Source organism: Barbus barbus (assembly GCF_936440315.1).
Source record: "Barbus barbus genome assembly, chromosome: 48".
Lineage (NCBI taxonomy): Eukaryota > Metazoa > Chordata > Actinopteri > Cypriniformes > Cyprinidae > Barbus > Barbus barbus.
The window spans coordinates 18,227,256-18,251,488 of record NC_136726.1 but is presented as its reverse complement, the minus strand read 5'-3'; the positions used below and the strand labels follow the sequence as shown (position 1 = coordinate 18,251,488).

General features: G+C 36.2%; 1 protein-coding gene across 1 annotated transcript; it reads left to right on the top strand.

The window, feature by feature from the left end:
- Window positions 1-7,645: 7,645 nt before the first annotated feature.
- Window positions 7,646-15,879, top strand: LOC306867026 (mucin-5B-like; the record flags this gene model as incomplete). The annotated part of the gene is made up of 25 exons (XM_079412490.1): window positions 7,646-7,739; window positions 8,757-9,021; window positions 9,234-9,345; window positions 9,848-9,935; window positions 10,061-10,140; window positions 10,283-10,496; window positions 10,763-10,888; window positions 10,984-11,101; window positions 11,175-11,313; window positions 11,506-11,613; window positions 11,805-11,874; window positions 11,966-12,100; window positions 12,611-12,778; window positions 12,888-12,982; window positions 13,078-13,207; window positions 13,324-13,570; window positions 13,672-13,712; window positions 13,811-13,914; window positions 14,068-14,219; window positions 14,355-14,493; window positions 14,578-14,688; window positions 14,826-15,005; window positions 15,096-15,206; window positions 15,418-15,580; window positions 15,737-15,879. 25 exons carry the CDS (start codon window positions 7,646-7,648, stop codon window positions 15,877-15,879), a joined length of 3,333 nt encoding a protein of 1,110 aa, XP_079268616.1.
- Window positions 15,880-24,233: the final 8,354 nt, after the last annotated feature.

Sequence of the window (24,233 nt, the reverse complement as noted above, 5' to 3'; positions counted from 1 at the left end):
AAGCAGATTAGCTGACTAAATAATTAATTAAATAATTTCTGTTCTCATCTCACAATACTAAAATTGTAAATGTGTATCTCTGTTTTTATGTTTATAGACTATATGGGAAATCAAATGGAAGGCATAACAGATTCTGTAGTGGACTTCATGACAACAGCAGCTGGTAAATATTTCCTTTTTATGTGTTGTGTGTTACAGGTATGAATTAGGGGAGTCAATGTAATGACTTTTTATTAATTGTAGTGCTGGGGAAAGTAGCACATTCATTTCTTGGATAAATTTAGGGGCACGTGTATTTATTAGACTAATCATAATAATAATAAAAGGCACCATTAAACAAATATTATTTCAAAGTTAGTAAACTATATGTTTAATCCACATTCATTTGGTTTACTTTGTTAATAAATAGCATTTATCATGTTTAAATTTATTAATTGCACCTAACATTATTAAACATTTAGCCCCGGTACTAATTGGATTGATTTACAAATAATTAAAATGTTACAATTATTAAAAATAATAATAGTAATTAACATATTTTTTAAGATAAATGTCATAAATAAATGTCTTAATGGACCTACACATTGTCTTGTACAATAAATGCCTTCATTTTGTCTTAAAAGCATGATTCAACTCTTTTTAAGTGTTCCCTCCCAGCATGAAAACTGTGATGTAACTAGAGGTATGAAGTATTTTTTTAATAATTCAAACTCCTTTTTTTCAGTGCTAGAACAGATATATTATTAACCCTAAAACTGGCAACGTATCCTGCGGGATACAAGTATTAAAATCAAAATTGTTTTGGGAAAAAATGATCAAGTTGTAAATAAAAATAGCAATAAATAAATGTTCTGATGTCTCTTTATGGTCTTGCCATTTTTAGGGTTAATATCTATTCTCTCTCTTTGTTTAGCAGAAACAAATCCTGATCATCAGTCCACGATCTGCAGCGCATTTCCACTTCAAGACCTTCGATGGTTATTTCTTTCACGTGCAACTACATTCTGGCAGCAGAACATCCGATTTTAACATCCAAATGCAAAGAGAGACTGAAAATGGCTCAATCAATTTCAGCAAAATCACAATAAATCTGCAGGGGACAGTCGTTGAACTCACCAACAATGACATCATCATGGACGGTGAAGTGTGAGTTTATTTTTATTCACTTAAGACTGCATCCAAATGTCCAAGATGTTCCTTAAAAACATTTTCTTTTGTTAAATGTTGACTTTTTTTTTGCAACTTGCATAATACAACCTCTAAGAATGAAATTACAGTCGAGCTGAGTGCATCAAGTGTTAAGGTCTCGAAAAAATATACAGACCAATCTTTGTTGGTACGCTATTTCTCTGTTCAAATATACAATTACTGTATAGTATATTTGTGACCCGGTAGGTCAAAAAAGGCCTAATCTCCATTCTCTAATAATCTTATATTTTTATATGATGTTCCCCAGATTGAACTTTCTGACAGTTACCGAGGCCAGACCTGTGGACTCTGTGGAAACTTCAATGGCATCAAGGCGGATGATTCAACTGACAGTGGTAAACTTTATTATGATAAAATCACCTGCTAAAGTAGTTCAGTAATTCATATTTTAATGACATTATATTTTGTTGATATCTGACCATTTGAAACATGCATAGGTCTGGCCAACTGGAAGGTGCCTTCACCTGAATCCTGTATGAAAGTCGATCTTCAGCTTAATGATCATTGAGTGTAAATGATCATATTTATTAAAATTACTTAATGGACGCCGCCTTATATTGGGATAATAAAGCCCTACATCTACACCTAAATCAACCCAAACACTATTATATTATTAAATAGCCATGAGTCCATTTGTTAAATATTTCCTTTATTTTTATTGACAATAAATGTCTAAATATATTATTACTATTATTATTTATCTCCTAGACAAGTGTTTGCCAGCAGTATCTCAGCAGTCCGGGGTTTAGTGACTGTTACAGGGTGATGGACATGAGTTCATTTGAAAAAGCTTGTGTAGACATGTCAGTGTTACGGCAATCACGACTGTCTCTGCAACACACTCTGCAATTAAATATTCAATAGTCATGCCTGCTGATGTGTGCAAACTGATAAGCAAAGCACACTAAGTTGATAGAGCGTGCAGCGGCCCAGATGTACCCAATCTTTTTAAAAATGACAAATGCTATGAAAATACAGGTATCATTATAAGCAAGTAGGCTACAATAAAAAAAAAGTATCGGTATTGGACTTGCTCTAAAAAAAAGTGGTATTGGTGCATCCCTAATGCTACGAGCAATTTTTTTTTGCACCTAAGCATTACCGCTTGATATTTTCAAATGAAGTCTATTTTCATGCTCAAAGTATTACATTAGATGCAAGCAAATCTTAAATATGAGAACTGTTTGGTTTAGAACATACAGTACTGAATAAAAATGGAACAACATTTTGCTTACTTTTTGTAAAGGCACCATTGAGGATGAGATTGGTAAGAAAGGTTGTATTCCTGTGAATGAGTGCCCATGTGAGCACAATGGCAACATATACCTATCAGGAGAGTCATACACACAAGCTTGTAAAACATGGTGAGTCATTTGCAATAGAACATACAAACATGCACTAGACATTCAACAGAATATACCCATGGTAACATTACTGCCATACTGTGTCAGTGAGTGTGCTGCTGGACACTGGAACTGCATAGATCTGGAATGTCCCGGAATCTGCTCTGTTGTGGGAGGGTCTCATATCATCACTTATGATTTTTTACCTTTGATGGCACCTGTGACTACATCCTCACTAAGGTCTGTGACTGTCAGTATAAAAAATGTGCATTAACCTGCACTAAAAGATACTCCCTTAAATAATAAATTATATCATATCAGCAATGATGAAAGAGGAAGAGGGTTTGAAGATGCTCACAGGACCTGGGACAAAGAAATGAAGTGGAATGTTCACTCCTTAAGAAAATCCCACAATGCACCACAAAAACCAGGGAGAATTGATTCTCACTATCTTCCCTTAACATACATTTTCTTATATTTTTCATGTGCAACAACAACAACAAAAATGTTCTATTATTGTACTGTGATTATAGTGAATAAACCTCAATGTATTTTTAAAATGTACAAAAATAAGATACGTTCATACGCTAGTATGAAGTTGATTATATAGGGATCGTTCACTTAAAATATTATTTTGTCATCATTTCATATGATTGACTGACTTCCTCAGGACACAGAACGGAACTTTTTAAATAATTGTCAAATGTTTTCATGCAATATTTTCAAGCTTAAAAAAAAGGATGAATTAAAAATGTTTTTAAAAATAACATTTGACTTCTGAACTGCAAGTTTTCTGAAGCCATCTGATTTTTTACAACTGAAATTGAAGTCATTTTTCACTGAATTTCTTTTTCTCTAGCTGTTACTGGCTGTGATCAAACTATTGTGCAATTAGTCATTAGAACTTGAGAATCAAATCATTCTGGTTTGTGAATGATTCATTCAGACTGGTTTGCGCTCTAGATCAACAGATTCACTGGAAAGAGCAAAGGAATTCAACGAACATTCATTCATGAATCAGACAGACATAACTACTTCACTCATGAACACGACATGAAGAATTCACCAAAATTTCTTCTTGGTCTTCACAAAAGCTATCATACAGCAATATATGGGTCATCTAAAGTACTTTTTTAATGCTTGCATTGCTTCTGCATGCACTTTGAAGCTTGAAAGTTCCATTCTTTGTCATTGCTTTAAAAAAGCAAACAACATTCTTTAAAAACTTGTATGGGTTTGAAGAAATATGAGGGTGAGCCAAGATATTAATTTTTTGGGTGAAAAATTCCTAAACTGTCTTCAACAGGATGTCTCATCAACTTTTTAAAATAAGGGAGAACAGGGCTTGTTGTCTCATGGGGAATTTGTGATAAGGTCTATGTCAGTGAATTACACAAATGCAGATTTTCTCTGACAGTGATTCCTTGCTATATTTTTATATTTTAAAACCCCCTTAAATTAGAATGATTTCTGTAAATTCATAGAAAACTGTAAACATTTTTTGTAATAGCTGTTGTGGAATTAGGTGAACACAATAAATCAACACCGGGTGAAATTCAGGTAAGGGTCAATTATGCTTAAGGAAGATTTTAACTGAAAAGTTGAACATTTTTCCTCACATCAGGGCTTGCCTTTCTACTTTTGCTTTTTTTTTTAATACTTTTTGGATTGTCTTGTTTTCGTAAATTATTTATTTTAAAATTTTGTATATAGTGCGCGTCACGAGTCTGGGCTGCAGTTCTCCATCTCCTGTCCTCCCGGACTCCACTCGCCTAACTGCACACACCTGCCGCATATCATTCACCTGACACTCATTATTACACCCTCAGCTGTTCCCATTGCCACAGACTATATAGGCTCCTCTCTCTCACCACTCTGCCAGGGTGAATTAATTGTTATATTGTGTAATTGGAATTGTATTATATTAGTGTTTGCTCTGGTCTGGGATACATGCACTGTGTTGCCGTCTCGTATCACTTTCCTTTACTGCTTTGTTTTTTGGCGTTTTTGTTTCTTTCGTTATTAAAGAGAGCCTTACCTGCACTTGGACCCTGACTTCGTCTTTCCACGGCGCTCCTCTTAGGCCCCGTCCACACGAAGACGGGTTTCTCTGTATACGCATACATTTTTTACCGTATAGGCGTTTCGTCCACACGAAACCGGCGTTTTCGAAGAGTGAAACCGATCATTTTTGAAACTGGGTCCCAGGGTGGATAAATTTGAAAACGCCGGTTTCACGTTTTCGTGTGGACGGCGAATCTGTATATTTTCTGAAACGATGACGTCATCAGCCTACGTCTCGCCCCTAATCAGACACCGCTACGTCACATAACAGCGACAACAACAACAACGTCAGACTACGTGCCTGTGTTCGTGCTGCAGAACCTACTGAGCTCATTAGTTTTATTAAAGCAAAATCTTCTGCTTTGTGTGTTAGTTTATATTCAGCGCGCAAGGTTTACGCACATGGTCCAAGTCTTCTTCTCTGTTTTTTTGTGTATCTCTGTGGCAGAATTACAGCGCCACATATTGGTCTGGCATATGTACTACATCGTTTTCAGTCAGTTTCAGTGATTCCGTGTGGACGCAGATATTTCCTGAGACGACTCCGTGTTTACGGAATTTGAGGCAAAAAAAAAAGATCGGATACGGAGAAACCCGTCTTCGTGTGGACGTAGCCTTAGTGTTCCGTGACACATTCAACTATTTTTACATGTAATACATTAGTACAAAAATAAATATACTGTATACATTCAAATGTTCATATACTTTTTTTTCTATGTACTATTGACTCTTCTCAACGAATATCAGATTTTTTTTTATAAAACCTTAATTTCCATGGTTGACTGTCATGGTGAAAAAACAACTAAACATTTGACCAGTACTTTATATTTTGGTGGCCTTGGCCAAATTACTGACACGATAACTAGGTTTTGAAGCATGAATGAAATGTTTTGGGTGAATAACTACATTTTGCAGACATGCAATAAAGTTCAGAAGTTCCAGCAAACAGTTGTGACCCATACGTTTGTGAATTTTATTTTGTATGTTTGCGCGAGTGTTTAATGGGTGTGTGCGCGCATCGAGTTTATATGTAGGCCTATGTGTGAGTGTCTATAGGTGTATATGCATGGTTAATCATATGTGACCCTGGAGCACAAAACCAGTCTTAAGTCGCTGGGGTATATTTGTAGCAATAGCCAAAAATACATTGTATGGGTCAAAATTATCCATTTTTCTTTCATGTCGAAAATCATTAGGATATTAAGTAAAGATCATGTTCCATGAAGATATTTTGTAAATTTCCTACCATAAATATATCAAAACTTAATTTTTGATTAGTAATATGCATTGCTAAGGCCTTCATTCAGACAGACTTCATTTAGAAAGCAATTTTCTCTATATTTAGATTTTTTTTGCACCCTCAGATTCCATATTTTCAAACAGTTGTATCTCAGACAAATATTGTCCTATCCTAACAAACCATACATCGATGGAAAGCTTATTCAGCTTCCATGTGATGTATAAAAAACATTGACCCTTATGACGCTTATGGTTTTGTGGTCCAGGGTCACATATTATGCTAAATACATATCAAATTCTTTTTCAGATATGTAATACCAACACACACCCATTATATTGACCAAAAAGCGTAGTCTGTTGTTTAAGGAACCTTTTGAATAATTTAATAATGCTATTGACGTACTTTAATACGAGGTCGATTTCATTCATCAATACAAGGACCCTGACACTTAGCAAACAGTGAGAAAGATAATGTTTACACATTTAAATATTTCCCATATATTTGACGTTGCATCCAGAAAGATCTACAGCCGTAACAGGTTTCAAATAATTAACCTTCAAACATGTCAAACTGGGCGAGAACTCTGCTGAAAGGCTATTGAATCAAGTACTGTTCCTATTTGCCTTTGAATTATGCCATAGTATTGATATAAGATGCAAGTATTAGTTGACTGTCAATTGATTCAATTATTATTAATCACATTTTAGATGATTAATTAATCAAAATATGAAGGTGGTACTTCAAGCTTAAAAAAAAAATGTATCACGGAAGCACAGAATGCACTGAATGATACCCAGTGTTCCATTACTCGTGGGCCATTTTGAATTTTGCCATGCAAAGTGCTGTGTTTTACCAACCTTTTGGTGAATTGAGACAAAACGTGGTACAGATCATCTAAATCATGCCTCAAACATACCTGTGAAGAATTGGCAAAGTGAGGTTACATGTACAAAAATACTCATTTATTATATTGTTGTGAGCCTGGGCTCTTTAGATTTTTTTAGAATCATGGAGAGTCAGTGAATTTGAAAATGTTCCTAGGCAATACTTTGGCATTTTGACATATTTGTCAAAGTAATTGACATTTGTAACAATGCCTTGATAATACTACATTAATTTAGTGGTAGCATAACCAGCTGGTTAAAAGTTATAATTATAAATAACAATTATATGATGTTGTAAGTAACTGTAGTTACGGATTTTAATCCTGCTAGATTAAAATAATTACTAGGGATGCTATATTTAATGCATTAATACAGTTATGGAGTTTGTGTGCTTGGTTCCATAATTTATTTTTGCAGCTATATGATTTACTAATAAATTCTCATTATTTTTTTAATAAACACCAACATATAAACGTCTCATTAAGCATGATTCATTGACATTTTAATTCTGATAGCTATTAGTTTATTAGTTGAGCAGAAAGACTGAATTTGCTTTGCCAATTTGCCAAAAATTGTAACATGTTCAGTAGTGCTAACAAAGACAATTACAAAAATTACATTGCTAAATAAAATATATTTTACATTGCGGAGGAGTCGAGAGCCACATCCTTGTAATTCAAACAAGCGAAAAATTAATTATTGTGTGACCAAACGTCTTTCTCGTCATTTAAATACAGTTTATTTAATACCACCAACGAAGACATTAAATATTTGTATCTACCAAGCCCAAGGCCAAATTCAAGCAACGGGTCCACCCTCTAATCACAAACTACATTCCTCCAAAGCAAACTAATAGCAATTATAAAAGGACAAGTGCTGCAGATAGCTCACATTAGCTCTTGAGGATGGATGTTGTCTCCATGGGGACTGTGAGGATGTCCCAGATGTGGATGCTGATATGGGTCATCCTGCTGATGAGGCTGCAGTCAGTGCAAGCAGGTATGCAGATTAAAACTGAAAAAACAAAAACAAGAAGACAACCTTAAAATCTTTCAAATGACACTCGAAATAGCATTTAAAAACCTCTTATGTTAAAGACTTCTTGGGGGATTATGGGGATGTTATGAAGGATCCTATGGACTTTACAACCTGGCCGCCAACAACAACAACAACAGGTGAATATTTAATTGTAGTTATGTATTATACGAGATGTACTGACCAAGAACCATCAGATCAATCAGAAGAAGTAAACCTTAAATCTTTGATAAGGAAATTCAAATATATTTAATCAAAGTATTTCAGTTTAAATTTCTCAATCAAAAATGACAGACTGATAACAGTAAAGTTCTCTCTGCCTGAAATAATTGTAAAAACTATTTTACAAACTTTCCTGAAAAAATCAGATTGTTGATTAAAATTTAACATAGATGACAAAAATCCTAATATGATAAAACATGTATATAAACGCACTTACAAGATTTTAGCCATTTTTGTAAGATCAAAGACAATTGTAACACTAATTATGGAACAGAAAACTAAATAAACTGAAAATTCAATATTTGAAATATGTAAAAACTATGATTTTAATTTAATTATGAATAAAGTAAAGTAAAAGTGGTATGCGCATTATAATTGTAAAACATTATTCAGGACATGCAAAGTTCAGAAATATAAATATTACAGCAAAGACATTACTTTGAGGTGTACTATTATTTGAGTGGGTTAATATGACTTTGTGACATTATATCTGTCTTCCAAGAACATTTTTAGAAGGAAAGATTCCTTTTGTTTTGCAAACAAACGTGTTTCATAAAAAATGACAACAGTTTTTCTTTTTGTCTGTTATATTTAGTGTTGCCAATGACGACTGTGATGGTAACAAAAGGTATTAAACAATCATTTAAACTGTATGTTTAGCATCAGTTCTTACATTTTAGGGAACTAAATTGTGTATTTTTGCTCGCTGAAAGTACTCATCACAGATTACATATTTAGAATCTGTCTCTCTTGGTTTAGTTGTACCGAATCCTGATCATCAGTCCATGATCTGTAGCACATGGGGAAATTTCCACTTCAAGACGTTTGATGGTCAATTCTTTCAAGTACCAGACACGTGCAGCTACATTCTGACAGTGATGTGTGACATCTCCACATCTGATTTTAACATCCAAATGCAAAGAGAGACTGTGAATGGCTCAATCACTTTTAGCACAGTCACAATACAGCTGGAGGGAACAATCATTAAAATCACTAATGGCGACATCACCATGGATGATCAAGCGTGCGTTCATTTTTATCTGATATATATTAGCTTCAACCTTTTTTAAACTTCTATTAATTCAAACAACAGAATATTAGTGCTTACTCCTAAAATGATTCTAAATTTATAAAATTGAACCTAAAATCTTAACGATGACAGTTACCTAGTTATATGACTATATCTTAAAATACGCAAACATGTTTGGGTGAATTTTCTTATATTTCCTCTTACAGGGTGCCAATTCCGATCAATCAGAATGGAATTAAAATTGAGGGAACCCAAACAAGTATTAAAGTCTCCAGATATGGAGTGACTGTCTTCTGGGAAGAAGACAACTCTATATTGGTATCGTTTAATAAAATCTTGATGTGGTTACTGTAATACTTGTGATGAATCTGTGATACAACAAGCCAAATAAGAGCTCAAAGGAAAACTGTAAAACTGATTTGATTAAATCTGTTGATATCAGTACAAATCTAAACATAGCAAACCTGATAAAGAGCAGGAGAATTCCAGTGCAGGTTCTTGTTTAGTATGTGTAATGATTAATCCATAACCCTATAATCACACACACCCTTTAAGCCATCATATTTGTTTGCACACAACAAGTAAGACTAGGAAAACTAACCGTCAAACAGGATTCTACAAATCAGTTCTACAAATCATAAAGCAAATATGAGTAAGCCATAGTTAACCAACAGGTTTTGCAGATGTTTCTGACAGCTCAGTGTTGATTTGATAAATTGTCATATATTTTAGCCATAAATAAACATTAGGACAGACTCACTTTGGGAAAATAAACTGTATTTGTATTGCTGACAGTATCTTATTATATGATGTTTCCTAGATTGAACTTGCAGAGAAGTACCAAGGTCAGACCTGTGGACTCTGTGGAAACTACAACGGCAACAAGGATGACGATATCCCTGAAGCCGGTAAACCTGATGTTTCAATCAAATGACGTCATAAAACTTTTGCTTTAGAGCTTATTTCGAATCCCAGACAAAATATATACATCATTTCAGTATGATGTTTGACAAACTAAATAAATTCTTCTCAGGCCCAGCCACCTGGAAGGTTTCTACACCAACTGAATCCTGCGAGGACGTTACACTTCCTCCTGAGGATCAGTGCGACCAGGTATGAGACAAAGCTTTGGGGGCAATATTTTTGCACCAATTTCATTGAATTAAATTGACTGTTTCATTATTTTTTTTTTATTTATTCACTAATTTGCCAATTGAACAATTGTTTAAAATTTATGTTTTTCACTTTTTTTTAGCACATAAGTGTTTGCCAGCAGTATCTCAGCAGTCCAGGGTTTGCCGACTGTCACGGTGTGATGGACATGAGTTCATTTGAAAAAGCCTGTGTAGACGACCTATGTCAGTGTTACGGAAATCACGACTGTCTCTGCAACACACTCACAGAGATTTCACGACAGTGCACTCATGCTGGAGGAAAACCAGGAACATGGAGAACAGAACAGCTCTGTCGTGAGTATCATTTCTGGAAAATTACTAAAAGAAATCAGTAGGAATAATATGGTAATACACTCACAGCTCACTTGAACTGAATATTAGAACTTGCAGACTATATGGGTATGATTCAAATAAATATATAAATAACAATGAGCAAGTGGATTATGAATAATGGGTTCTTTTTTTAAGAATCTGAAACAAGAATGAACAATTCTGTGGTATAAAAGTTGTGATATTGTGTGTTGTGTTTGATATATTAATTGTGTTATTCTGTGGAGCAGCAAAGACATGTCCTCTGAACTTGCAATACCTTGAGTGTGGGAGTCCGTGCAAGAACACCTGCTCAGATCCAACCACAAGTCTACTGTGTAAAGAACACTGTGTGGATGGCTGTTTTTGCCCTGAAGGTAATTCCACACCATATCAAAAGTTAAGCACTTGCCTATTTAAATCTGTTATTTTAAAGCCGCTTTTTTTGTATCATGCTTTTTTTTTCGTAAAGGCACTGTGGAAGACGACATTGGTCAGAGTGGCTGTGTTCCTGTGAACGAGTGTCCTTGTGTGCACGACGGCACAGTATATCAATCAGGAGAGTCTTACAAACAAGCTTGCAAAAAATGGTAACTTTTTTTAATTTAAATTCACATTTAAATGAACCTTCCCAATGCTGACGCTGCTGCTGTACTGTGTCAGTGTGTGCTCTGCGGGACACTGGACTTGTACATACCTGGAATGTCCTGGAATCTGCTCTATTGTTGGAGGGTCTCACATCACCACTTATGATGGAAAGACCTTCACCTTCAGCGGCAACTGTGACTACATCCTCACTAAGGTCCGTCAACACAGCAGATGATCCAGATGTTTTCTTTCAGGGCGAGATAAATGAAAGCCTTCACTTACACATTTATTCATATGGTTTTTATAACAATTAGAAAAGTTCTGACATTATAAAGTTTGCCATTCCCCTGTATGTAATACACACTATATAACTTTGAGGTCCTTACAATCCTTTCTTTCATTCCAGCACTCTAATGACAGTGATATTGCTGTCGTGGGAAACCTGGCCAAGTGTGATCCGTCCCGAACAGACACGTGTCTAAATTCAGTTATCCTTGTCATCTCAGGGACAACTGTAAGAACTGGGTTCCTATTTTTAATGTTTTTGTTATCTTATGATCAGAATGATACACTTGGTTTCAGCATAGTGCAGAGTACATAAAGCATACTTCACTACCATCTTTTTTATTGCAAAATCCTCCAAGATGCAATTACAAAATATATTTTGTTTTCTTTTTTGTTGTTGTTGTTTTACTTATAAAACAGATTAGTATTGCCTCCAATGGTGTTGTGGTACTGAATGGAAACAGTCCATATAAGCTTCCTGCCACCACAGGTGGGTTGACATCCTATAAGTATATTACCATTATAACAATAGGCACCGATGACTAGATGTTCTGTTTTACCCACATATTTTGTTGTCCCAGGTCCTGTGGGCATCTTCCAGCCCACTTCCTCTTTCATCATTGCTGATATGAAGAGTCTTCGTCTAGAGATCCAGTTGGCTCCAGTCATGCAGTTGTATATTGTAGCCAGCACTGAAGAGAAAGGGAAAATGAGTGGTGAGTTTTGTCTATAAATAAATAAATTATATATATATATATATATATATATATATATATATATATATATATATATATATATAGTTAGGGATGGTGGAAAGAGTAAAAAATTGATAAGATTATAAAATTGTCATGATGATCTAAAATGTATATGTATATATATATACAGTATCTCACAGAAGTGAGATACTGTATATATATTTTGTGGCCAGCGGTTTAGACATTAATGGCTGTGTGTTGAGTTATTTTGAGGGGACAGCAAATTTACACTGTTATACAAGCTATACACTCACTACTTTACATTGTAGCAAAGTGTCATTTCTTCAGTGTTGTCACATGAAAAGATATAATGAAATATTTACAAAAATGTAAGGGGTGTACTCACTTCTGTGAGTTACTGTATGACACATTTATAAAATAAAATAAAAAGACCTTTCAAAAATGCATCAGTGCATAGTGAATGAATTACAGGCATTGTATTTTTAATTCTACACCTACACCTTCTTTCAGGTCTATGTGGAAACTATAATGATGTGCAATCAGATGACTTCAACACAGAGTCGGGTATCATAGAGGGCACACCAATAACCTTTGTCAACTTTTGGAAGAAAAACCAATACAGTTGCTCAGATCTTGAAAACACATTTGACAACCCCTGTAGCTTGAGTGTGGACACAGGTACACAGTATTGCAAACATTTACATAAATACATAAATACATAATTATTAATATATGCAATTATTTAACTTGCAAACATTACAGAACTGTCTTTATTCTTTCCATTCAGAGAAACTTGCTAAAGACTGGTGTTCCCGTCTTACAAACCACAGTGGAGTCTTTTCCGCATGTCATTCAGAAATATGTCCTGAGCTTTACTACCAAGTGAGTATTTTTGCACTGAACACTCTTTTCTTTTAAATTTAACTGTATATATGTATAAATTACATGTAATTGCATCTGGGTTTCATTCTCTGCAGTCGTGTGTCTATGACACCTGCAAATGTGCAGATATTAGGAAGTGTATGTGTGCAGCCGTGTCCAACTATGCCCATTCTTGTGCTGCCAGAGGAGTCATTCTCCAGGGCTGGATGGATTCTGAACCCTGTGGTGAGAATACATGTTTGTAGAGTTCAATAGAATTAATGCATTTGAATCATATTCTGCAGATTTGGAATAAAATGAAACAATGAATCGTAATAACAAATGTGTTTATCTGTGCACAGTATCTGAGTGTTCAGAAAACATGCAGTACTCCTACAGTGTGACCAGCTGTGGCAGCACCTGCCGCTCTCTCAGTGAACAAAATAACACCTGCCCAGGGTCCTTCACACCTGTAGATGGCTGCGTCTGTTCTGAGGGAACCTACCTTAACGAAGACGGCAGTTGTGTGCCTGCCCACCAGTGTCCTTGTTACAAAGGCAACCAGGCCATAGAACCATCGGTAACATCCTACATAGATGGTGTAGCATGGTATGAGTTCCTCATTCCATAACCAATGCATTGTTGTTTGAATACCAATGATAACTCTTGACGACAATCAATAACTCCTGATTTGCATTGTCATATTATAGCACCTGTACCCTTGGAAAATTGCACTGCTCCAGTCAAGAATGTAAGCTGGAACTTTATTCTGAATTTGCACTTGTCAAATTCAAACTTGAGTCATCAGTGTGGAAGTTTCCCACTTCTCATACATGTGACTGCTTTTAGACTGTGAGGCTCCAATGGTCTTCTTCAAATGCCCAAATTATGAACCTGGAACAAAAGGGACAGAGTGTCAGATGACCTGTCAGAACCAAGACCTAAACAACTGCGTGAGTTTGGATGGGGAAAAGACAAAAACATTACTTAGCAGTTAGCAGTTTCCAGTTTTCCAGCAGTTATTGTATTTGTTGCCACAAAAGGATTTTGTAAAAGCATAGCAAGGGTTACCAATGCTGGCCCTTCTTGGTTTGTTTTGTCTGTAGGTGAGTACAGGGTGTGTATCAGGGTGTATGTGTCCAGATGACCTTCTGGCTGATGGAAAAGGTGGGTGTATGGAGAGGAAAAACTGCTCCTGTGTCCACAATGGACTCAGCTATTTGCCTGGACAGCAAGTTGAAGAGGACTGTAACACCTGGTGAGCTAACCCCCCCCCAAAATAAGTAACTTAAAAAACATTACAAGATTCCTACTTTACAGTCTTGCTAAAAATGAGGGGTAAGAAACATATAACATTAAAGGGTTAATCTGTAAATTGGTGTCTATATTTCAGCACATGCACAAATGGAATGTGGACTTGTACAGATAATGAGTGTTATGGCACCTGTACCATCTTTGGTGAAGGTCATTTCATGACTTTTGATGGCAAGAAATATTCTTTCCATGGAGACTGTGAACACATCTTAGCCCATGTATGAGACCTTTATTTTTCTTCAAATTTGGTTTTTGGAAAAAAAATTCTGGTCTGACACACAATTCATGTGCAACCCCTTTAGGATAACTGCAATAATGAACAGAGTCCATATTCTCTACGTCTGGTCACAGAGAACATCCCCTGTGGCACCACCAGCACCATTTGCTCCAAATCCATCAATCTTTTCTTTGGGGTGAGTTTATTTCATAGCTCGGAGTCAGCTTGAGCATAGTTTAAAAGTATGTTAAAGTCTGGAATATAATAATATATTTATGCAGACATTGTTTGCTTAAAGATAATTATATGTCACTGACTATTCAAATCCTGCAGAGATACAAGATGATTTTATCGGAGGAGAATGGGATCAAAGTTGTTGAAAGCAATGGCACTGATTACCAATATCAAATCCATACTGCTGGACTATACAATCTCATAGAGGTCAAAGGTCTTCTGAACTTAATCTGGGACAATAAAACGAGTCTGATACTCCAACTTCATCCTATATTTAAGGTAAGCATTACCCTTACATACTCAAAATGCAAAACCATCCTCTTTAGTGTTCATCCACTTACCTAAAAACCTACATGATCTCTGTGGCAGGGCAAGGTGTGTGGACTCTGTGGAAACTTTGACGGTAATGCGAACAATGACTTTGTGAAGCATGATGGAGAAGAGGTCACTGATGCAGTGGCATTTGGAAACAGCTGGAGGGTGAATCCTAGCTGTCCAGAAATTAGCAGCTTGATGAATCCATGTGAAAAAAATCCACATCGGAGTGCCTGGGCTATCAAACAATGCAGCATCATCACAAGCCTTGTCTTTACAGACTGCCATTCACGTGTGAGTAAAAATTATAAACCTTGTGCATTCAGAAAGATTTTGGTCTTCTGAAATTTATATTTAAATGATTTCTTGTCTCAAGGTGGATCCTGGCCCATACTATGATGCCTGCGTAAGAGACACCTGTGCATGTGACAGTGGGGGTGACTGTGATTGTTTATGTTTATGTACTGCCGTGGCAGCTTATGCTGCTGAATGCCGTAAAAAAGGAGCTTGTGTGGCATGGCGAAGCCCAAGCATATGTCGTAAGTCCAAGTACTCTTATAAATTGTGTTCAAAGCAGTCAGAATTCCCCATATGCAGATCTACATGAATTGTGCAGCTTGGAAGACTACAGATCTCTATTTTTTTACCTCATACAAACATTGTCATACTGCTGACTGAAGTGATTGTTCTTGCAGCTTTATTCTGTGACTACTACAACAAAGGTCCAGAGGGATTTAAATGGCACTATAAAACCTGTGGATCCATCTGCATGAAAACTTGCAGAAACCCATCAGGAACTTGTTCTAATCAAATTCCTCTTCTAGAGGGTATGAAATAATCTTTAAATCATTTACAAGTTAAATGTAGTCCAAAGAACATTATGATGAGTTAATTATTAATACATTAATCATTTTTCATTAGATTCAAGAAACACTGAGTCAATTGAAATTTATTTCTTGTTTATTCCTTCTTGCCATTTATTATTACCCTAGGGTGTTTTCCTCAGTGCCCTTTAGAAAGGCCATTTCTGAGGGAAGACACAAGGAAATGTGTTACAGAGGCAGAATGTCTTTCTCTGTGTACCTATGATGGGAAGATATACACATTTGGAGAAGTGGTGTACGATACCACAGATGGGAATGGCACATGTTTTATGGCTGTGTGTGGTTTCAATGGCATGATAATAAGAAATATTACCAAATGCATGACAACAACCACACCATTCACTTTCACAACTCCACCACAAACTACTAAAACAACAATTATAATAACAGTTACAAAGACTTCCACCTCAACACCGACTACAGTAACACTAACAACACCAGAAATGTCATCAACGGCATCTACACCTGCTGGTCAAAAATCAACAGGAGTTTCTACTACTACTGTTATTGCTCCAACACCATCTACAGAAACACAACCTCCCACAGGAACAGAAACACCATCCACAGCTACTACAACTGCTGGTATACCAACATTACCACAAATGTCTACTACTGCTGTTACTGCACAAACACCACTCACAAAAACGCCACCTCCAACAAGAACAGAAACACCATCAACAGCAACAACATCTGCTGGTCCACCGACACCTACATCACCAGGAGTTTCTACTAGTGCTGTTACTTCTCCTACTGCATCTACAGAAAAACAACCTCCCACAGGAACAGAAACACCATCTGTAACTACTAAAACTGCTGGTACACCGACACCAACATCACCAGAAATGTCTACCATTACTGTTACTGCAAAAACACCAATCACAGAAACACCACCTCCAACGCGAACAGAAACGCCATCAACAGTAACAACAACTGCTGGTCCACCGACATCTACATCACCAGGAGTTTCTACTACTGCTGTTACTGCTCCTAGTCTATCTACAGAAACACCACCTCCCACAGGAACCGAAACACCATCCACAGCTACTACAACTGCTGGTACACCAACACCAACATCACCAGAAATTTCTACTACTGCTGTTACTGCTGAAACACCACTGACAGAAACATCACATCCGACAGGCACAGAAACACCATCAACAACAACTACAACTGTTGTTCCATTGACACCTACATCACCAGCAGTTACTAGTACTGCTGTTACTTCTCCTACTCCATCTACAGAAATACAAACTACCACAGGAACAGAAATACCATCCACAGCTACTACAACTGCTGGTACACTGACATCTATATCACCAGCAGTTTCTACTACTGCTCTTACTGCTGCAACATCAACTGCAGATACACTACCTCCCACAGGAACAGAAACGCCTCCGACATCATCAACAATTACTACAACCATAGTTACATCAACAGTTTTGACAGTAACACCTACAGTGACAGAAATCCCATCAACCAAGTTCACTGTATATACAGAATCAACACCTGAAACAACACATGTTACATCACCTCAAATTGTCATCACAACAATCTGTCACTGTACATTTGCAAATCAAACTTTCCCACCTGGTAAGTACTACATGCAATTTTTAACTTTCTCCTATAGTTTTTGATTTGAGAATTTGACAAAAGCATGAACAATTGACATTAATGATGCATATTCTATTATTCTATCTACAGAGTCAATCATTTACAACATAACTGATAAAGCAGGCTGGTGCTACTTCGCTTACTGCAACTCCAATTGTGTTAGTGAAATAACACAGAAACCATGTCCTCAGACTACTACGGTTCCAATTTCAACTGTTCCAAATGACTGTACCGATGTCAACAGAAAGGTTAAAAAAGGAACTCGTCATGTACAATTTATATTTTCCAAAAAAAAATGTATTCTAAGTGACAATTGAACTGCAATATTATTTGAATCTTTAACAGAATGGAGAGACATGGAATGAGGGATGTACAACTAAAAACTGCATAAATGGGAATGTTACCACAAGCCCTGTACAGTGTGATCCAGCTGATTCTGTCATGCCTACATGTGTCAACGGACTAAAGCCTGAGATGGTTTATTATAATAATGGCTGCTGCGCTAAGTACGAGTGTCTATGTGAGTTTAAACCATGCGGCATGAAATTGATAAGCAACACTCTCCTTGTATTCTAATTTACCTTGGTTTAACTTGTTTTCTGAAAAAACAGGTCGATGCAGTGGCTGGGGTGACCCTCATTACAAAACGTTTGATGGAAAATATTATGTTTTCCAAGGAAGTTGTGACTATGTGTTGGTCCGAGAAATCATTCCAAGATACAATATCAGTGTCCATGTTAAAAACTATTATTGCGATGTTACAAATAATTTTGCTTGTCCAGAGTATGTGACTGTGAGGTACAAATCTTATGAAATCAAGCTAGCAAGTAACAGTAAAGAGATACAGGTAAGTCAGAAGTATTTCAGACAAATTTGATCACAAACGTTCACACATTCTTGAAAGACACACTGTAAAATCCAGAACATGCCAACTTAATGCATTTTCAATTCTAGTATCACGTAACACTGCTAGCTTAGCATACAGTATATACACTAAAACACTGCAAAAAAGTAATCTAAGCTTCATTACAACTCAAAAACCATTGTTGCCTACAGGTTTATGTCAATGATGCTGTTAAGGTCCCAACTTTCTTGAATGAAGATTTCAGCATCACTACCTCTGGCATGGCAGTGATTTTGAACATTAATGAAATCAAAGCTGAGATTTTAGTCAGTCATCAAGGCTTTGAAATCAATCTCCCATTCTCCTACTTCCATGGTAATACAGAGGGACAGTGCGGTGAGTACAGTGTGGTGCCCTTGCTGCAATGAGTATAACAATGATAAAGAGAATTTCTTCTGTGGGACAGTGCAACAACTTTCACAGATTTACAACTTTATTGGCATGTCTAGTCTTTGTCAATTCAAATTTTGAAGTTCTGTCAATATTTTTAGGTGTTTGTGACAATGATGCCACAAATGACTGCAGACGTCCCGATGGAACAACTGACCAGTCATGTGAGCAAATGGCAGCATTGTGGGCGGACTCCCCAGAATGTGAAACCCCTCCACCAAATCCAAGCGAACCTCTTCCTACCTGCACAGCACAAATTTGTGAGGTCATCAAGAGCGAGTAAGGCTAAGCCCACAACAATCACTCAGTAAATTTTCAGAAACCCTTCAAGGTGAAATCTGGAATTTCTCCTCCACTAACAGCGCCAAAAAGAATTGCAAAAATATTTAAACACCCCCTCTATCTGCCACTGTTCTGCATTCGGGTAGTTGTACCCAAAACACCATTGGTTAAGCCAGTGTTACTCTGTCCAGTCCACTCGGACTGTTCAAATAAACTGCAATTCCATTTGATACATCAAGTTGCACAAAAAATACACACTTTACCTATAACTAATTAAAAAGAGATTTCAGAGCTAGTTTTTATGACAATTAACCTTTTGTTGAACCATGATATGCTTCAGTTTACGTTTTCTCCCTAAACTTTTGCATTTTATTCAGTTTGTTCAAGAGCTGTCATGACATCATTTCCTATCAAAGCTACTATGAGGCATGTAAATATGATGTGTGCTACAAGAAAAATGACTCCATGGCCTGTGCCAGTGTGGAGGCCTATGCACAGCTATGCGGCCAGCAGTCTATATGTGTGGACTGGAGAGACTCGGCTGACCTCAACGGGCTATGTGGTAAGAAAACAGAATGAACCCACAGTAACACAGTGATGCATCTTTTTCTGACTGTATCCTAAATCGCTTGATTGTCTTTGGTTAATAGCATACAATTGTGCTGATCACAAAGTCTACATGGCATGTGGGCCTAAAGTTGAAAGAACCTGCAGTACAAGGTAACCACTCTCTATATAAATTAATTTCCATATGTGGAAATGTAATACTGTATTTTCCAAATGTCACTGCATTAATAACTTTAATGTCACATGTGCTCGACTTACAACCAGATACAATGAGATGTTTGTGGAAGACCCGAGCAAAACTGACCATCAAACATTCATGGAAGGTTGTTACTGCCCTGACAACACATATCTAGTTAGTTCAACAACAGATCAGTGCACACCTACTTGCGGTAAGCGATATTATTTAATTTACTCTCTCTATATTTGTTATAAATAATGTGTCTTGAAGCCAAAATGTTTTCTTTCCCATTCCCCACATATAGATTGCATTGGCCCCGATGGATTACCAAGACAGGTATGTCTTTTTTAGCAGTAACATCAAAACTATTCACATGACATTTTCCAGGAATGTGAACTTAACTCTAGTCCTACCCCTACCCCCTAACACATGTGTAAAAAGCAAAGCTTAACCATTACACTACTGCAAAATAATGTCTGTATACAGATGATTAACTCATTAAAAGTAAAAACTGCATTTGAACACATTCTACCCCATGCTATACCCATCTTTACCTTACTTCCTCTGCTATAGCCAGGAGATACATGGATCGTGAACTGTACAACATACAAATGCTCCACTGAGAGCTTTGGCGTTGTTCAAGAGCCTATGAATTGTCCAACCATAGAGCCCTGTGGGCACAAATACAAAAGCATCATTGAAAACTGCTGTCCAACCTGTGGTGAGTAATCAATTACAATGAAAATCAGAGAGCTAAACAGACTAATGAAATAAACATGATTACAAAACTGACCTCATTTACTGAATTTCTGATCTAACTGTGCATGATTTATCAATTAAAGGTTCATAATCATCCTGCAGCTTACAAATACAACCTTCAACTTAACTTTCCTGAAATATCATTTAGGCCACAAATACAGGTTGAACAAAAATTCTGAAAAATAGCTGGTTACACTTTATTTCGATAGTCCACTTTAGACAGTCTACTAATTATAACTAACTTTGTAACTACATGTCAACTAATTCTCATTAATTTGTAACTACATGTCTACTAACTCTCAGTAGGGTAGGTTTAGGGTTAGTAGAATAAGTTGACATATTTGCAAAGTTTCTCATACTCATGTTGTATGTTGTGGACCCATAAAAATAAAGTGTTAGAAGATATTAAGCAGACAGTCTACTAATACTCTTAATTACATGGATTTAGAATGTCTACAGTGGACTATCGAAATAAAGTGTTACCCAATAGCTTATTATTTTCTAAAATCATAATAGTAAATGAATGCAGGGTAATATTAAGGAAAAGATTTGAAAATCATACTGTGAACTTCATATTCAATCTCCATGTCCAGTTAAAAATATTTCCTTGAAAGTGGGTGCCAGTGGGGTGTCAAAAGCTGTGTAGGTCTCTAAAGTCCTCTTCCAAAATGCTAGGCTTGATTTAATTATAGAATTTCATCATCCAAGTTTGGATGGGGGAAAAATCTAGTTGAATATCTGAAGGAAACGTTCCCAAAGTAGACATTCAAACTACGTGAAATGAATGTTTCAAAGCACATTTTATCTGCATGTGTAACCACATCGAATTAGAACCACAGCTGTAAACTTTTAAAACATTTCAGGATAATTTACATAATGCTTACATAATGCCTCCTCTGCCCATTCAGTGTGTGATACCAGCCAGTGCTCTATGAAATGTGATGTGGGATATGAGTTAGCAGCAGAGATACCTGAGGACAGTTGCTGTCCACCATGTGGTAAGTCTCAAATTTCATACCCAGACTACTACTATTAAACTTAAAAGTACAAGTATTGTTCTTATTTAATTTTTTTCTACAAAGAAAAAAAAAAAAGTAATGAAAATTTTGTAAAGCTTTTGCAACATTTGGAGTTTTCCTGAATAAAATGTGACTAATCTATAAAACTTCTGACTGTATTTTTTTTTTCTATTCAGTGCCCAAAGATGTATGTGTGCACAATAATACTGAATACCAGGTGAGCTGCTGGGTTCATTTGTTTATGCTAACTGGTAACATCAACAAACAGGAAATGTCATAAATATCATATTCATATCACATTACATTAAATGCCTTTCACTGTTAAAAAGGAAGAAGGTGCAATTTCTATCTAAATCCATAACCTTTTCTATAATGATGGGTTCACTTTCTTTTTAGCCTGGAGTTAAAATCCCTACAGAGCCTTGTTTGGAATGTTACTGCCGAATGGATAAAGACCCACAGACCCAACTACATTCTGTGGCATGTGTTAATAAAGTCTGTACACCTTGTGCTGAGGTAATAATTACAATTCATGCTTCTTATAATATTAAACATATGGATAGATTTCTATTATATACTCTAAACTTATCTGAACTACTAGTAAAGCCCTTTTGGACTGGGAAGGATGTTTTGAGTTCTGTTACAGTCTGTCTTCAGGATCCTACATCGTGTTTTTCATTTGATTCGCTGTGTTATGACCCCTTTAAATGAATTTACTAAAATCTAGTACTTTTTTGATTCTCCAAGGGCTTTGAGCGTGTAGAACAAGAAGGAGAGTGCTGTGGAACAAGCAAGCAAATCAGCTGCATTTATTCTGCACCGGACAACACCACACATACTCTCCAAGTATGCTTGAAAACATTCACAAACTTTTATTACAACCGTCTATTTCACCATTCAACAAACCTTTTCTGTTCTTCGGTCCTCATGTAGTATGTTTCCCTTTTTCTTTTAGGTTGGGGAAGTGAAAAATTACAATTGTGAGAATATTACCTGCAGTGAAATTAATGGCTTGTTTGTGACAGAGAAGATCACACCAAAATGCCCTTATTTCAATCCAGATGACTGTGAGCCTGTAAGTCAAATATGGTATAGTTTATTCACAAACATTACATCGCCAATAATTTATTTATAATAAGCTTCAACAACTTGACTGTTGTATGGTTTGGTTACGTTCTACTAATGTTGAAATGTGTGGCTGCTTACATATAGGGAACTGAGAGATACGATGCAGATGGATGTTGCAAGATCTGTAAGAAACTCTTTAATTATTGTCCATTCATTCGTTCAAAATGATTGACAAAATGATTTTGTCATCACCTCCCTCAACTGTATTAATGATTAAGGAATAATCATCTCAAGCATATATGTAATACATAAAACAATGCACCATATGTACAGTTCTTGAGATGGAGTCACAAGTTTACTTCTCTCTCAAATATCTTAGGTGAGCCCAAGACTTGCATTGTTTTGAAGAACACAACCCATGTGGATGCAAATGACTGCAAGTCCATCCACCCCATAGAAGTGACGTCCTGCAGTGGTCACTGTGGCACCCAATCAATGTAAGAGCACTTGCACATATTATTGATAATGAAAATTTGGTACGGCCTTCATTATTTATTACAACAATCACATTTTAAGTGCTTGCTACAGAAAAACGTTCATGTGAATAGCTGGTATGGTTACAGTCAATTGCATTTGACTCTTAGCCATCAGAATGCATTACTTAAAATTCAAAATGTATAAAATCATCACGGCAGCATAATCTGAGATTTTTCATTAACTTTAACATATCAGATAACTCATGATTACAAAATCAGCTAAAAGAAATGAGCCACACCTCCATTCTCATAATACAGTACTATTTTGCTTTGCGAAAAAGCTAAAAAGCCTATTCATCTTCAGGTATTCAATGGAAAAGAACATCATGATGCACATCTGTTCTTGTTGCCGAGAGGAGAAAGTCAGCCGTCGACAGGTGACGCTGAAGTGTGCCGATAACAGAGAGGTTGTTCATGACTACATTTACATTGAGAGCTGCACATGCACTCCTACAAAGTGTGTAGACTAGAAGGCCTGAAGACTTGATAAAAAATGCTGATCTTGAAGCTTTTCATTTGATTATTGCTCATGTGAACTAAATGACTTAAGACAAGAGATATTTGAAATAATGAACACGGCAACAAATTCATGCTTTTATTCTAGGGCTAGGGTTTTCACTTTAAATATGATCTCAAATGTTGAAATTATCTGTAACAAAACTATTTCAATTGTCTTTCCTATGCTATAATTAAAATGAATGTTCAACACAATAAAGAAGTCAACCAGCAACAATAAAAGTTCATTGCATTCCTTTTTTTTTTTCAAAAACATTTGACAATTAGTCTCATACTCAACTGTGCTTAGAAATGGCTTTTGTGTCCACCAGACAAAGAAAAAACGAAGAGAAAAAAAAAAAATGTAAAAGCAAAGCAACTGTAGTCCTCTACTGTAAATGTGCATTTCCAGATACTTTATGGGAGCCACTAAGATGTATGCATATCCCAAAACCATAAACTTGCTCTGACACCACACTATCCCCCGGTTTCACAAACA